Consider the following 14,050-nt stretch of genomic DNA (forward strand, 5'->3'; position numbering starts at 1 on the left):
TATCAAAAGCCCGATTCAGGCCCAAGAGTGGAACACTAATTTTTTTTCTGCAACTTGGAAACATTATTTGGCAAACATTAAATCAACCGCACCTCTGCGGTTTAATTTAATTTCACTTTATAGCAGTCGTGGAGCTAGAAATTTATGTTATGGGGGTCAAATTTTTTTTTTTTTAATTTAAGATAGTACACTAAAATTTTTGATATTTTTTATTTGGTGTTTTTCTAAAAAGCTGAAATTAATATTAGGTGAGTATTTCTTTTATTTAAGGTAAATTATGGATCTAAAATTTTAGTGAGAATCCAACTTTCAAATATTTGGATTATTTTTCTTTCAAGTTGCAACATTAATTTTGCATTGGGGTCAAAATTTATTATTAGTTGGGATCATTAGAATTATTACTCATGACATATAATAGATTTTTGAAAATTCATGGGGTCAACTGACCCCTATCAAACCCCTGCCTCCGCCACTGCTTTCTAGTAGCACTAAGTCAAATTCAGAAGTTTCATTCTTTTTATAGGTCTATGATTGGTCTATGTGTGTTTGACCTGAAAAAAATGCTTTCCTTAGAACTTTTTATTTTTAGTAAACTTTTCATGTGTCTCGCTTCCTAACTAAATAAACAAAACACAAATGTTACAAACGACACAGAAATCAATGCCTTTCCCCCTATTTTCTCTCCTCATCTAATAGTTCCATCAAACCAGGAAAAAAAAAAAAACATAACAATCTAAGAGGAAACAATTAGATAGAATTATAAGATCTCCGACGATCCTTCGATCAATTATTGGTGCCGGAGAAAGAGAAATAATAAAACTATGAAAAATAACATTCCTACCGAGGATTCGACAAAATGGATGTTAGAGAGTGTAGAGATCGATTCAATGGGTGAAGGTTCGTCCAAAGAACCCGAAATTAACCTCAACAAGAATGAAGGTGGTCTGAAGAAGAATGCGTCAAGAAATCTCGGCGTGGGATCGATAATCCGAACGTTAAGCGTTTCAAACTGGAGAAAGAGCGGGAATCTAGGCTCTCCGAGCACAAGGAAAAGTGGGAACCTGGGGCCTCCGACCAATGCCGTGCCCAAGAAGACAGGTCCACAAAGAGTGGAGAGGACAACATCTAGCGCCGCTAGGGGACTTCAGAGCTTACGGTTCCTTGATCGGACAGTCACCGGACGAGAACGAGATGCATGGAGGTCGATTGAGAATCGATTTAATCAGTTTTCTGTCGATGGCAAATTGCCTAAAGAGAAATTCGGCGTCTGCATTGGTAATTGATAGAAGTACTAATAGTTTAAAAGTGTTCCACATATTATATGTCAGATCCTTTTTGATTCATCGTGATTTTTTTTGGAAACGATGACTCTTTTTGACATAGGTATCTTCAAGTTGGATTATTAACGACGATTTTTTTTGTATTGTTGGTTTAAAAATAAAATTTAACGTTGATGGTATACATTACTAGGAATGGGAGACACGATGGAGTTTGCTGCAGAAGTTTATGAGGCATTGGGTCGGAGAAGACAAATAGAGACAGAAAACGGTATCGACAAAGAACAACTCAAGCTGTTTTGGGAAGACATGATCAAGAAAGACCTTGATTGTCGTCTTCAGATCTTTTTCGACATGTAATTTACTTAATCTTATATGTTTCCATATATATACAAGTGCGCTTAATTGATTTAGGCATTATGGTTGTGGTTGTTGTTTAGGTGTGACAAGAACGGAGATGGTAAGCTCACAGAAGAGGAAGTGAAAGAGGTCATAGTCTTGAGCGCCTCCGCGAACCGCCTAGGGAATTTGAAAAAGAACGCTGCGGCTTACGCGTCTTTGATCATGGAAGAACTCGACCCCGATCACAAAGGATACATAGAGGTTCACTTTTTCTTTCTATTTTTAATATCCGTTTGATATAACAGTCGAATATATAATATTCTTTCAAAATTCAAACGATTTTTTTTTATACCTTATCCAGACAAATATAGAGATTTATGTTCTAACCATTTCGTAGTTTATATCTACCAGATGTGGCAGTTAGAGATACTATTAACAGGAATGGTGACAAACGCTGATACAGAGAAGATGAAGAAATCTCAAACGCTGACACGCGCAATGATCCCAGAGCGTTACAGAACGCCGATGAGCAAATACGTTTCAGTAACCGCAGAACTGATGCACGAGAATTGGAAAAAATTATGGGTACTCGCTTTGTGGGCCATCATCAACGTCTATCTATTCATGTGGAAGTACGAAGAGTTTATGAGAAACCCTCTCTACAACATCACCGGACGCTGCGTTTGCGCAGCTAAAGGTGCGGCCGAAACGCTGAAACTCAACATGGCTCTGATTTTGGTCCCGGTCTGTAGAAAAACCCTAACGATCCTTAGGTCAACGTTTTTGAACCGTGTGGTCCCATTCGACGACAACATAAACTTCCACAAGGTGATTGCGTATATGATCGCGTTCCAGTCTTTGCTTCACACGGCACTTCACATCTTCTGTAACTACCCTAGGTTAAGCTCGTGCTCTTACGACGTGTTCTTGACGTACGCGGGAGCTGCCTTGGGAAACACGCAACCGAGTTACCTAGGTTTAATGATGACGTCAGTGTCGATCACGGGAGTTTTAATGATATTCTTCATGGGATTCTCGTTTACACTGGCCATGCATTATTTTAGAAGGAACATAGTGAAATTGCCTAAACCGTTTAACGTTCTTGCTGGGTTTAATGCGTTTTGGTATGCTCATCATTTGTTGGTTCTTGCTTATATTCTTCTCATCATCCATGGTTACTATCTTATCATCGAGAAGCCTTGGTACCAGAAGACGGTAAGTAAGATGTATTTTTTTAATATAGAATATTTGTGCATTATCATTTTTAAAATCCTTTTTTTTTGTTGGTAAATTGAAATGCAGACATGGATGTATTTGGCCGTGCCGATGCTGTTCTACGCGAGTGAGAGGCTATTCTCACGTCTCCTTCAAGAACACAGCCATCGTGTCAACGTTATTAAGGTACTAAAAAAGGCTAATTAATTCATCAAAATATTTACGATAACATTTCGTAATGACTAATTTTGGGCCTATATATAGTAGTTTTTAATAAATTTGTTTTTTTTTTCCATGTTTTCTGTCACTTTTATTATGTAGGCTATTGTATATTCGGGCAACGTTCTTGCACTTTACGTAACCAAACCTCCAGGGTTCAGATACAAAAGTGGCATGTACATGTTTGTCAAGTGTCCTGATCTCTCAAAATTTGAATGGTAATCTAAATAATACTAAATACTTGATTAAAGTTCATACTTTAAGTAACTAGTGATATTTATTTTACTTTATTATTATTAGGCATCCGTTCTCAATCACTTCTGCACCAGGAGATGATTATTTAAGTGTTCACATTAGAGCCTTGGGAGATTGGACCACTGAACTTAGGAGCAGATTCGCAAAGGTAATTGTCACTCTTTATTTTTCTAATTAAAATTTTCACTGTACTTGTAATATTGGTCTTTCATGGTAATTATCCTAGCTAACATAAATCTTATTTTATCAGAGGTTAGAAAACATAAAATTTAATTTAAGTGTAAATTATTAAAAAAATTCTGTTTGATTGTAGACATGCGAGCCTCCTCAAGCAGCCGCAAAACCTAAACCAAACAGTCTTATGAGGATGGAAACAAGAGCTGCGGGTGTGAATCCTCACATTGAAGAATCACAAGTCTTGTAAGTGAATACTAAACTAATAACTACCAACTAAATGCATATTATTTTGCAAGAAGATGAGTATGTTCATATAAACGGTGTTTTTAAATTGGATCTGATCGAGTCGTTTTTTCGTAACAGATTCCCAAAAATATTCATCAAAGGACCTTATGGAGCTCCGGCACAAAATTATCAGAAGTTCGATATCCTCTTACTAGTTGGACTAGGGATAGGGGCAACTCCATTCATAAGCATTTTGAAAGACATGTTAAACCATCTAAAACCTGGGATTCCCAGAAGTGTAAGTAGTATGAACATTTTTGTCTTCATATTTGAGGTTGCATATGAAGGAAAAGAATCATAATGGGGGTCTACATTTTTTGAATATTGGGAAATATATATAGGGGCAAAAGTACGAAGGAAGTGTAGGAGGAGAGAGTATAGGAGGTGATAGTGTTAGTGGTGGAGGAGGAAAGAAGTTTCCGCAAAGAGCATATTTTTTTTGGGTGACAAGAGAACAAGCTTCCTTTGATTGGTTCAAGGGAGTTATGGATGACATCGCCGAGTATGATAAAACCGTAAGTTTATTGATTCATTTTACTACATTCTTGTTTTTTTCATAATGGGGTTTATGAATTGCTATAACAAAATAATACGTTTTACAAGTTTCCCAAATAATGTTTTTATTTTGGCAGCATGTGATAGAAATGCATAACTACTTAACAAGCATGTACGAAGCGGGAGATGCAAGATCTGCCCTAATCGCCATGGTTCAGAAACTTCAACATGCCAAGAACGGTGTTGATATTGTCTCCGAAAGCCGGGTAAGTTTTAGTTAATAACCAAAACCATTATATGAGTTCTCCACTTTAGATTTCGGTTTAAGAACATATTGAATCATTTTGGAGTTAACGTTAAGCACTCCTAAAGGACTTACAAGTATCTTACTTATATTAGCACTCCTTAAGGAGTTACAAGTATTTTAATTATATAATTAATTAATCTTATGTATCCTATAAAAACAAATCAGATACGAACACATTTCGCAAGACCTAATTGGAGGAAGGTTTTTTCTGAGTTATCAAGCAAACACGAAGCTTGTCGAATAGGTAATTATATATTAAATAGTTATTGTCAACCTTTCTTTTACTCTGTAAACGATCTTAATTTGCTTAAAGCTTTCTACTTTCAAATAATTCTTACCTTGTGTATTTTCAGGTGTATTCTACTGTGGAAGTCCAACACTGGTTCGACCACTTAAAGAACTTTGTCAGGAGTTTAGTCTCGAGTCTTCCACTCGTTTTACTTTCCACAAGGAAAACTTTTAACCAAAATTATTTATAATTCTTATATTAATTAACTAAAGAAACAGATTTTGATATATGCTCATCAATCAGATTGGGAGTAAAGAGAGTATATATATGCAGGTTGTAATTAGTTGGTGGCATACTGTAAAGTAATTAACGCCGTATAAAATGTATAGTAACATTTTGATTAAGAATTTTTCATATTGATCCATTTTGTTTTGACCGAGTTTTTGTATATATTTTTGTGATCAGTATCTTTGCTTCAATTTTGAAGAACAATTTCTTATAGCTATTTAGTGTTGTGAACTTGTGATTGTTATTTTGTCTTTGTCAAAATGCTTGAATTGAGAAAACTCTCTTAAATGCACAAACACTTTTCTAAATTCTACCATTTTTAGATTTTGAGGTTTTTTCTCCTAAATCAGACGAGTGTATGGATGACAATTGGAAAATGAAGTTTCACGACTATATAATAGATCTTTATAAAAATATATGTAGTTTTTTTTTTTTTTTTTTTTTTTTGACTTGTAGTTTTCTCAAGTTTAGAACCAAATTTCAATGAAACTTGTGGCAAGTCCTCAAAGCATAATTATGAATTTGATACTATAGTTGATATTCGTAAAACAAAATGAAAGTGGAGTTTTAGCCAAAAAAGAGCAACGAAAGTGGAGCAGAGAGTAGGTAGTATGAGAACGAAGTGTACAGAAGAGTCCAACTTGCTAAGCAATAGTTAGTTTGGTACCCCTGGCTAAATCATGGAAATTTCCACATTTATGATATTTCTTATAACGAGGATTCTCTATACGATTTTACGAAGATTTATTAAATTAGAAAAATGAAAAATTAGTTTCTTTGCATTACTTAAAAAAATATATCATGTGTTGCTTAGAACTATATATATTTTTTTTGGGGGGTTAAATGCTTAGAACTAATCTTATTACATTCTTATTAATTTATAGAGAGGGTTTAACGAGCAAGTAAAACCATAGTGATAAAGACATATTTGAAATTAATATTGGTATAATCCTAAGGGGATCATACATTAATCTTATTAAGAAAATTGCGTAAGAAATATTTCTTTGGGTGTACTTATACTCTGCTTTTTCTTTTTGACGCTATATATTGAAGATTGGCTAATCTTTGGCACTTAAGGTAAAGCATCTTAATGAATCATCATTGATCTATTCTAATATTCTATTCAAAGGTTAATCAAAAGAAAGTTGATTATATATATACATACGGGCTATGGCTTAACTCTAACTGCGCAGTAAGATTTTTTGGTTCATATACAACACTTTTCACTCTTAAGATATCTAAATGATTGCGTGGCTAACACTTTATTTTTAATTGAAATTATCATATGGACACATCACAGATGCATATGTCTTTTACGTGGAACTCAAAAGTTTCCTATAACTTTTGTAATTATCACAATCTTTATATATTCACCTAAAAGGTGGCTAGTAACTGTCCGTACTAATGTACATATATATTCGTATAGGCTACGTTCTTTATATGTATACATACGTGCATACATTATACTATATATTGTTGGAGCCTTAATCAGAAATCAAGGGTTGGTGTAGCTACAATTTATATGTGATAAAATTAAATAAGAAAAAATAAACTCAAATAAATAATATGAGGATTAGTTTAATTAAATCATCACATATTTCTAATTGGAAAAAAAATTGAGATAAATAATATCAAATTTTAAATTAATATACTCCCTCTGTTTTTGAAAAGTTGTCGTTTTAACTGTATTTGGACAAATTAAGAAAAGGTATACAATAACTATATTAACCTCATAAAAATGACAAGTAATTATTTACAAATAATTTGTGTTCAATAAAATGAGGGTAATTTGGGTAGTTATTGGCATAAATTACATTATTACCTTAAAACGACAGCTAATTTAAAACAAGAAAAAGCTCTAAAACGACAACTATTCGAAAACGGAGGGAGTATAATAACATATGTTTCCTTCAATCTAATCAAACTCTCTTCACATATATACCAATCATGTGTATATCTTACGTATGTGTATATAAAGAATACACTTTTACGTACTAATTGATAGTGTCATTGTAATATGTGTTTTTAGCATATCTAATTAAGTTTGGGTTTAAGTCCAATAATTTCATTTTGCTAGATCGCAATTTCATTAACGTAGTCACATAATAATTGCAGAATTCATATGGTGCCTGTGAATTAAGATTTAATTATAGGTTTCAACTAATTTTTGTTTTTACTTAACTTAATTAGATCGATATTTTAATGCTAAGTTTAAGGTATTTAGATAGTGTCTAAACTCTAAACTATAGAGTTGAGAGTTCGTTGAAATTGGTCTGAGGTCTAAAAATACCTAAAAGGTCATATGTGTTTTTAGTTTAATGTAATTCGATGATTATAGTCGAAACCGTTAAGAGATATCAGAATTTCGTTTTCAAATTATACGGGAGGTAATTTACCCGGGATTAACCTGGTTAAAATATAGCTTTCGTGTCACATGCTAGTTAAAACTTAAAATATATATCTATAACTATATTTACTGTTATTGATTGTGAGTTACCAACAAAAATATTGTTAAAGACATTATTTTTAAAACTACAAATGGTTGAACTACATACTAATGATGTGAACTCGGGATTCATCATTATGTCCGATATATATTCATTCCACCATTATTCAAATTCCACATCTGTTTATTGTCTTTTCTCTATAAAAACTATATATATATTTAATTACCGACTTTGCATATTCAGGGGATAAGTTGATACGTACTTGTTAGCAACCCTGTGTAGATCATATTTTGATTGTAGATTGACTTTAAATTTCTCAAAATTATTAATATGAAAGAGGACTAACAAGCAAACAATTTGCAAATGTACATAACTATTTACACGCATTAATTAATAAACATAATAAGAAAATAATGTGTTTTAAGGAAATTTTGTCGCACATAAAAAACAGTTCAACAAATAAGAATATAGTATAAAGTTGTATAAAATATGTATATATATCGAGAAGCATGTATAAGTGGCATGCCTTTGGGGATACGAACTTAAAAGGGAGTTAGGTAACTTGCTTGGGAAATAAAATAGCCAACCTTAATTTGAGGTTTCCTCAATGTTCTTATAAAAAAAAAAAAAAAAAAAAAATCGGAAAATCCCTTCATGGATTTTGATATCTAACCCTAATCGTGACCTTCTTTGATAGCTACAATCTCCCTCTCTTTGCTTATTCCCCAAGCAATTTTAGCTTACAAATGTTTTGACTAACTCCACATCGGTTAATCTCCTTTAGAAGTTCCCCCTCACCTACAAAAAAAGAAAAGAAAGTAAAACAAATAATTAACAAACAGATGAAATGTATTTTACTAAAACATAACCGCTAACAGCAAAAGTGAACCCTTCTAAAAGTTTCCAAGAGTTTTAAATTTTGTTTGCCGGGTTCTGCTTCAGACTCTTTTTGTAGATCAAGAAGTTTCCAAGAGTTGTTTTTGTTGGGTCTAAACAAAACTTAGCCAAGGACCAAAGCAAACGATATTATTAAACGGCCACATTTGGTCTAAGTCACTTACTTTCTCATGTTAAAATTTGAAGTCTAATATACTCAAAGCTGTCAAAGAAGCAGAACATGGAAGAGGAACTGTCATATCTGAGAAACTAAAATTGGCAATCTTGCAATTCATATTTAGAATCTACGCCATAGTACTGAGAAGGAAACAAAGAGTTTTTGAGGGATTGAAGAGGGTCAAAGAGTTTGACTTATCTTTGACACCACTCATACATTAGCTGTTCATATAATCTAACAACTAGTCAATATCAAGTGTCTCCAATTACAAGGAGTACTTCTCTACCAATTATCTTTTTGTTTTTTCATAATCATTTACTAATTGTTTGTCTATATCTCCTGCTCAAGCAAACACCTAACTCTCCTTTTCTATATATACACTAAAGGTAGAAACAATGAATCCACAATCTACAGCAAAACATAAACAGATAACCGAGGCAGAGTATTCAGTAAACCACCTGCTCTAAACAACGCCTCGGTGTCCAACCTCACTTAAATGGCGTTTCAGCTTCTCTTAGCTGTATTCTCTTGTGTTCTTCTTCTACCTCAACCTGCATTTGGGATTACAAGGCATTATACGCTGGAAGTATGTGAAGATTGTTTCTTCTGTGTAATTTCTTAAATAGGGATGCAATTATTGACTGAATGTTTCGTTTTTGTAGATCAAAATGCAGAACGTGACACGTCTTTGCCACACAAAGAGCCTTGTTTCTGTAAATGGGCAGTTTCCAGGTCCTAAGCTTATTGCTAGGGAAGGTGACCAGCTTCTGATCAAAGTCGTTAATCAAGTGTCAAACAACATTTCTATCCACTGGTAAACAATCTTAAAATTAATTGTACCATAATTAAGAGCGATGTTTGATTACTGACAGCTGGTTTTAATCCGTGAAAATCTCAGGCATGGGATCCGGCAATTACGGAGTGGTTGGGCTGATGGACCAGCCTATATAACCCAATGTCCTATTCAGACAGGACAAAGCTATGTTTACAACTATACCATTGTTGGTCAAAGAGGCACTCTGTGGTACCATGCTCACATTTCATGGCTAAGATCAACAGTCTATGGTCCACTTATCATCCTTCCCAAACGCGGTGTTCCTTACCCGTTTGCTAAACCTCATAAAGAAGTTCCCATGATCTTTGGTAAGGATGATGAGGAATAGAAGCAGACTGAGAATCTGATGAGAGTTTAGAAACATAATTACTGATTTTTATGGTTAAATTTCAGGGGAGTGGTTCAACGCAGACCCTGAGGCAATCATTCGCCAAGCAACCCAAACAGGAGGCGGTCCTAATGTATCTGATGCTTACACGATCAACGGGCTTCCTGGTCCATTATACAACTGCTCGGCGAAAGGTGATTGTTGATTCCTACACCTAAATCTAATCATGGTTTGATAACATATATGATCCACTAATCTAGATAACCAATGATATGAAACAGATACATTCAGACTGAGAGTGAAGCCAGGAAAAACATACCTTCTCAGGCTAATCAATGCTGCACTTAATGACGAGCTCTTTTTCAGCATCGCAAATCACACGGTTACGGTTGTTGAAGCTGATGCGATCTATGTTAAGCCATTTGAGATGGATACCATCTTAATTGCTCCCGGCCAGACCACAAACGTCCTGCTGAAGACTAAATCTAGTTACCCGAGTGCCTCCTTCTTCATGACTGCTAGACCATACGTCACAGGTCAAGGAACTTTTGATAACTCTACAGTTGCTGGAATCTTAGAATATGAACCACCTAAACAGACCAAAGATGCTCACTCAAGGACCTCTATCAAAAATCTTCAACTCTTCAAACCGATACTCCCTGCTCTAAACGACACAAATTTTGCTACCAAGTTTAGCAATAAGCTACGCAGCCTGAACAGCAAAAATTTTCCAGCAAACGTGCCTCTGAATATTGATCGAAAGTTCTTCTTCACAGTAGGATTGGGAACAAACCCATGCAATCATAAGAATAACCAGACATGCCAGGGTCCTACTAACACCACAATGTTTGCTGCCTCAATCAGTAACATTTCCTTCATAATGCCAACAAAAGCTCTCCTTCAATCTCACTATTCTGGGCAATCTCATGGAGTTTATTCCCCAAAATTTCCATGGAGTCCCATTGTCCCGTTTAACTACACAGGCACTCCACCTAACAATACCATGATTAGCAACGGTACAAACTTGATGGTTCTACCTTATAACACCAGTGTGGAGCTGGTGATGCAAGACACTAGCATTCTTGGTGCAGAAAGCCATCCTCTTCATCTTCATGGGTTCAACTTCTTTGTGGTTGGCCAAGGCTTTGGGAATTTCGACCCGAACAAGGATCCTAAAAACTTCAACCTTGTTGACCCAATAGAGAGGAACACAATCGGTGTGCCATCTGGTGGATGGGCTGCTATTCGATTCCTTGCAGATAACCCAGGTAAGAAAAACAGTAATAAACCAACGAAATACAGCTTTATATTAGTGTCATCTAATATGAGTATGATAACCAAGTTTACAAAATGTTTCACAGGAGTGTGGTTCATGCACTGTCACTTGGAAGTACATACCAGTTGGGGTCTGAGGATGGCTTGGCTTGTTCTTGATGGAGATAAACCTGATCAGAAACTTCTTCCTCCTCCTGCAGACTTGCCCAAATGCTGAGAATTCATTCCCCATGATTCAAGTCTTTTTTCTTTTTGTTTCTTGTCTCTTCTTTCTTACAAGATTCGCCGCATTTTTTTCGTTTTTTTCCCCGGCCATTTATCGGTGGACATGAGGTCAATTCCTGTTTAATAATTTGACATGAGGTCAATTTCTTTACAATTATTTACTGTTGCACAGCTCTGTTTTCTGCAAGTGTAGATCTATGTAAACCCAAAACTAATATATATATACACAATCTAATTTGCATATATTGACCTTACCTTCTATAGTTATGTAATACAATCTCTGTAGCAACTAACTGTTGAAGATATACACAAATCGTTTGAATCAGATGGTCCATGTAAACAATGATACAACACCCACATATGACATCTACACATTGTATATATCTGTACATATTTATGATGAAAATTGAGTGTTTTTAGGTTTCACAAAACTCAATCATTCACATATAGATGGTGCAGGAAATTATGGCTCTACATCCAAAGCGGTTCTGTACAATTATCCCAACTTTCCTGGTTTAAATATCTATCTCAAAGATCTTAAGAATAGCACAAAATCTGCTTGAAACCCTCAAGAACCATAATCTGAAGTAATATTTGGATCTAATGTCTTAGTAAGAAATTGGATTATCCTGGACACCATTTATCAGCTGTTCAGGGTCTAACAACTGGTCAATAGCACGAAGGACCAAAATCACAGAGCTTCTCTAACACTTCCTTTGATTTTCATAAACTAGTAATTCTATCTCTGGCCATGTCTCAAACAAAAACCTACCCGTGTCTTCTCTATATATTCCCTAGGGATCAAAATCTGAAAGAGAAAGTAAGCGCAAGTTTCAGTAAAGCACCTGCCAAACCAGGATGTACACCAGTTAACGACATGACTTTCAAAAATTCATGAAGATGCCGGTTTCCACAGAGTTTAAGATTCTCCATGCTGTGCACTACTTATTCTTCCTCACCCTGCATCAGGATTTACAAGACTATAGTAAGCTCAGAGTATGGTGAACTTACAATAAATATGAAGCTGGATCATACGCAACTAACGAATCATGCACTGCCACTTGGAGATACACAACAGGTCGGGTTTGAAAATGGCTTCGCTTTGTTGGATGGAAATAAGACTGATCAGTATTCCACAAAACCTCTAACTCCACCAACATCTTTACCTAAATGTCGATATCCTAATTTAAGTCCTATATTGTCCTGATCAATTGGTTTTCACTTTTTCTTTGGCTTTCTCGAGAACTTCACATGGGAGAATCTCTGTGAAATCAAAATGTTCCTGTTAGTTCATGAAATAGACCAAGGAACCAACGATTTGTAACAGACAAAATCGCATGTAAGATTTACATACCGGACGATCGAGGATCATCTGTACTCGCATAGGTTGAGTTGAACAGGACGTGGAAATCCTTCTTCCTTGCTACAGGAAACGTCCTATACGTTCAAGCACCAGACTTTCAAGTGCCTAAACAAAAATTGAGTTTACATATAACATTCCTAGTTTATTCCACAACTTGAGAAAGTAGATTAGAGTGAATGCTGCTAAGTGCTAACGCTTCAAGCACACCAAAACTTTGCATTCAAGCATCTTCCAAATATAGTAGAGGATTAAAAAAAGGGTAACATCACACTACCAAAGCAACAAAAACTTGATTGCAAATAACATAAAACTATAACAAGAGAGTTCCAAATATCAAATCTTTCTCAATCTTAATTGTCACCAAGTAACATCTTCAACTACACATACCCAAAAATTTGAAAGATTTCTTAGTTTCAACTACAAAATTTTCTCAAACCTTCAGCTAAAACCCCAAATTAACCAACTTCAATCATCAACCTCCTTCGATTTCCTCTTTTTCTTGCTCTTCCTCTCTTCTGAACCCATCTCTTCATCACTCTTCTTCCTCTTTTTCTTGCTCTTCGTCTCCTCTGAACCCATCTCTTCATCACTCTTCCTCTTCTTCTTCTTCTCCTTCTTTCTCTCTTCACTTCTTTGCTCGTCTTCCAACTTCTCCTTCACCTTCTCATCAACAAGCTCTTTCTCTTTGTCTTTGTTCCTCTTGCTCTTCTTCTCCTTCTTTCTCTCCTTTCTCTCTTCGCTCCTTTGCTTGTCTTCCAACTTCTCCTTCACCTTCTCATCAACAACATCTTCGTCTTTGTTGTTCTTCTTCTCCTTCTTTCTCTCTTCTCTCCTTCGCTCATCTTCCAGCTTCTCCTTCACCTCCTCACCAACAACATCTTCGTCTTTGTTATTCTTGCTCTTATTCTTCTTCTTTTTCATCTCGTCCTGTTCCCTACCATAAACTGATTCCTCACTCACAGCTCCACTTTTCCGGTAACGAATCTTCCCTCCGTCTAACTCGCCAGTGACATCCCGCTCACGTCTTGCGTCGGAGCTTGGGTTCGTCTCCTTTGATTTAACCTCCCTGACGGAGCTTGGCTTCGCATCCTTTGATTTAATCTCCCTGTGGAAACTCTTTAATTCGGTGAAGGCGGCGGAGGCTCGTCGGAGGTACGCACTAACGTCTTGAGAGGCGCCATTATCGGAGGAAGCGAATCCAGAGAGAAGCGTAGCCGCCTTGGAAAGGGAGATTGGTTCAGCACTAATAACTCTTCCGGTGACTGTCTTCATCGGAAGAAGCTCGAAGATTGTCGCGCCTCTCTCACTTCACAAATTAGGGCTCCAATTTCCCCTAAAGCCTGGGACTTTCGAAATAAGAAGAAAATCAAATTTACTAAAGTACCCCTTGTTTGGTTTTCGAAAAAAGGAAATTAGAAAAAAAAAAAAGCTCGA

The 14,050-nt window shown here is 35.7% G+C and overlaps 3 protein-coding genes across 3 annotated transcripts; 2 read left to right on the top strand and 1 right to left on the bottom strand.

Annotated features, from left to right (window-relative positions):
- The first annotated feature begins 500 nt into the window (after window positions 1-500).
- LOC9302437 (putative respiratory burst oxidase homolog protein H) lies at window positions 501-5,225 on the top strand. Its single transcript, XM_002864617.2, has 13 exons — window positions 501-1,275; window positions 1,471-1,633; window positions 1,718-1,880; window positions 2,031-2,834; window positions 2,922-3,020; window positions 3,156-3,271; window positions 3,354-3,456; window positions 3,622-3,728; window positions 3,849-4,008; window positions 4,112-4,285; window positions 4,403-4,531; window positions 4,738-4,816; window positions 4,926-5,225. Exons 1-13 carry the CDS (start codon window positions 822-824, stop codon window positions 5,033-5,035), a joined length of 2,661 nt encoding a protein of 886 aa, XP_002864663.1. The 5' UTR covers window positions 501-821; the 3' UTR covers window positions 5,036-5,225.
- A 3,508-nt stretch (window positions 5,226-8,733) lies between these two features.
- Window positions 8,734-11,498, top strand: LOC9300740 (laccase-17). The gene is made up of 6 exons (XM_002864618.2): window positions 8,734-9,176; window positions 9,253-9,404; window positions 9,489-9,733; window positions 9,819-9,947; window positions 10,035-11,021; window positions 11,115-11,498. The coding sequence occupies exons 1-6, from the start codon at window positions 9,087-9,089 to the stop codon at window positions 11,243-11,245; spliced, it is 1,734 nt and encodes a 577-aa protein (XP_002864664.1). The 5' UTR covers window positions 8,734-9,086; the 3' UTR covers window positions 11,246-11,498.
- Window positions 11,499-12,866: 1,368 nt separating this feature from the next.
- On the bottom strand, window positions 12,867-14,014 carry LOC9300741 (nucleolar protein 58). The gene has a single exon (XM_002866317.2). The coding sequence runs from the start codon at window positions 13,886-13,888 to the stop codon at window positions 13,082-13,084; it is 807 nt and encodes a 268-aa protein (XP_002866363.1). The 5' UTR covers window positions 13,889-14,014; the 3' UTR covers window positions 12,867-13,081.
- Between the last annotated feature and the right edge of the window lie 36 nt (window positions 14,015-14,050).

This window comes from Arabidopsis lyrata, assembly GCF_000004255.2.
Source record: "Arabidopsis lyrata subsp. lyrata unplaced genomic scaffold ARALYscaffold_8, whole genome shotgun sequence".
Taxonomy (NCBI): Eukaryota; Viridiplantae; Streptophyta; class Magnoliopsida; order Brassicales; family Brassicaceae; genus Arabidopsis; species Arabidopsis lyrata.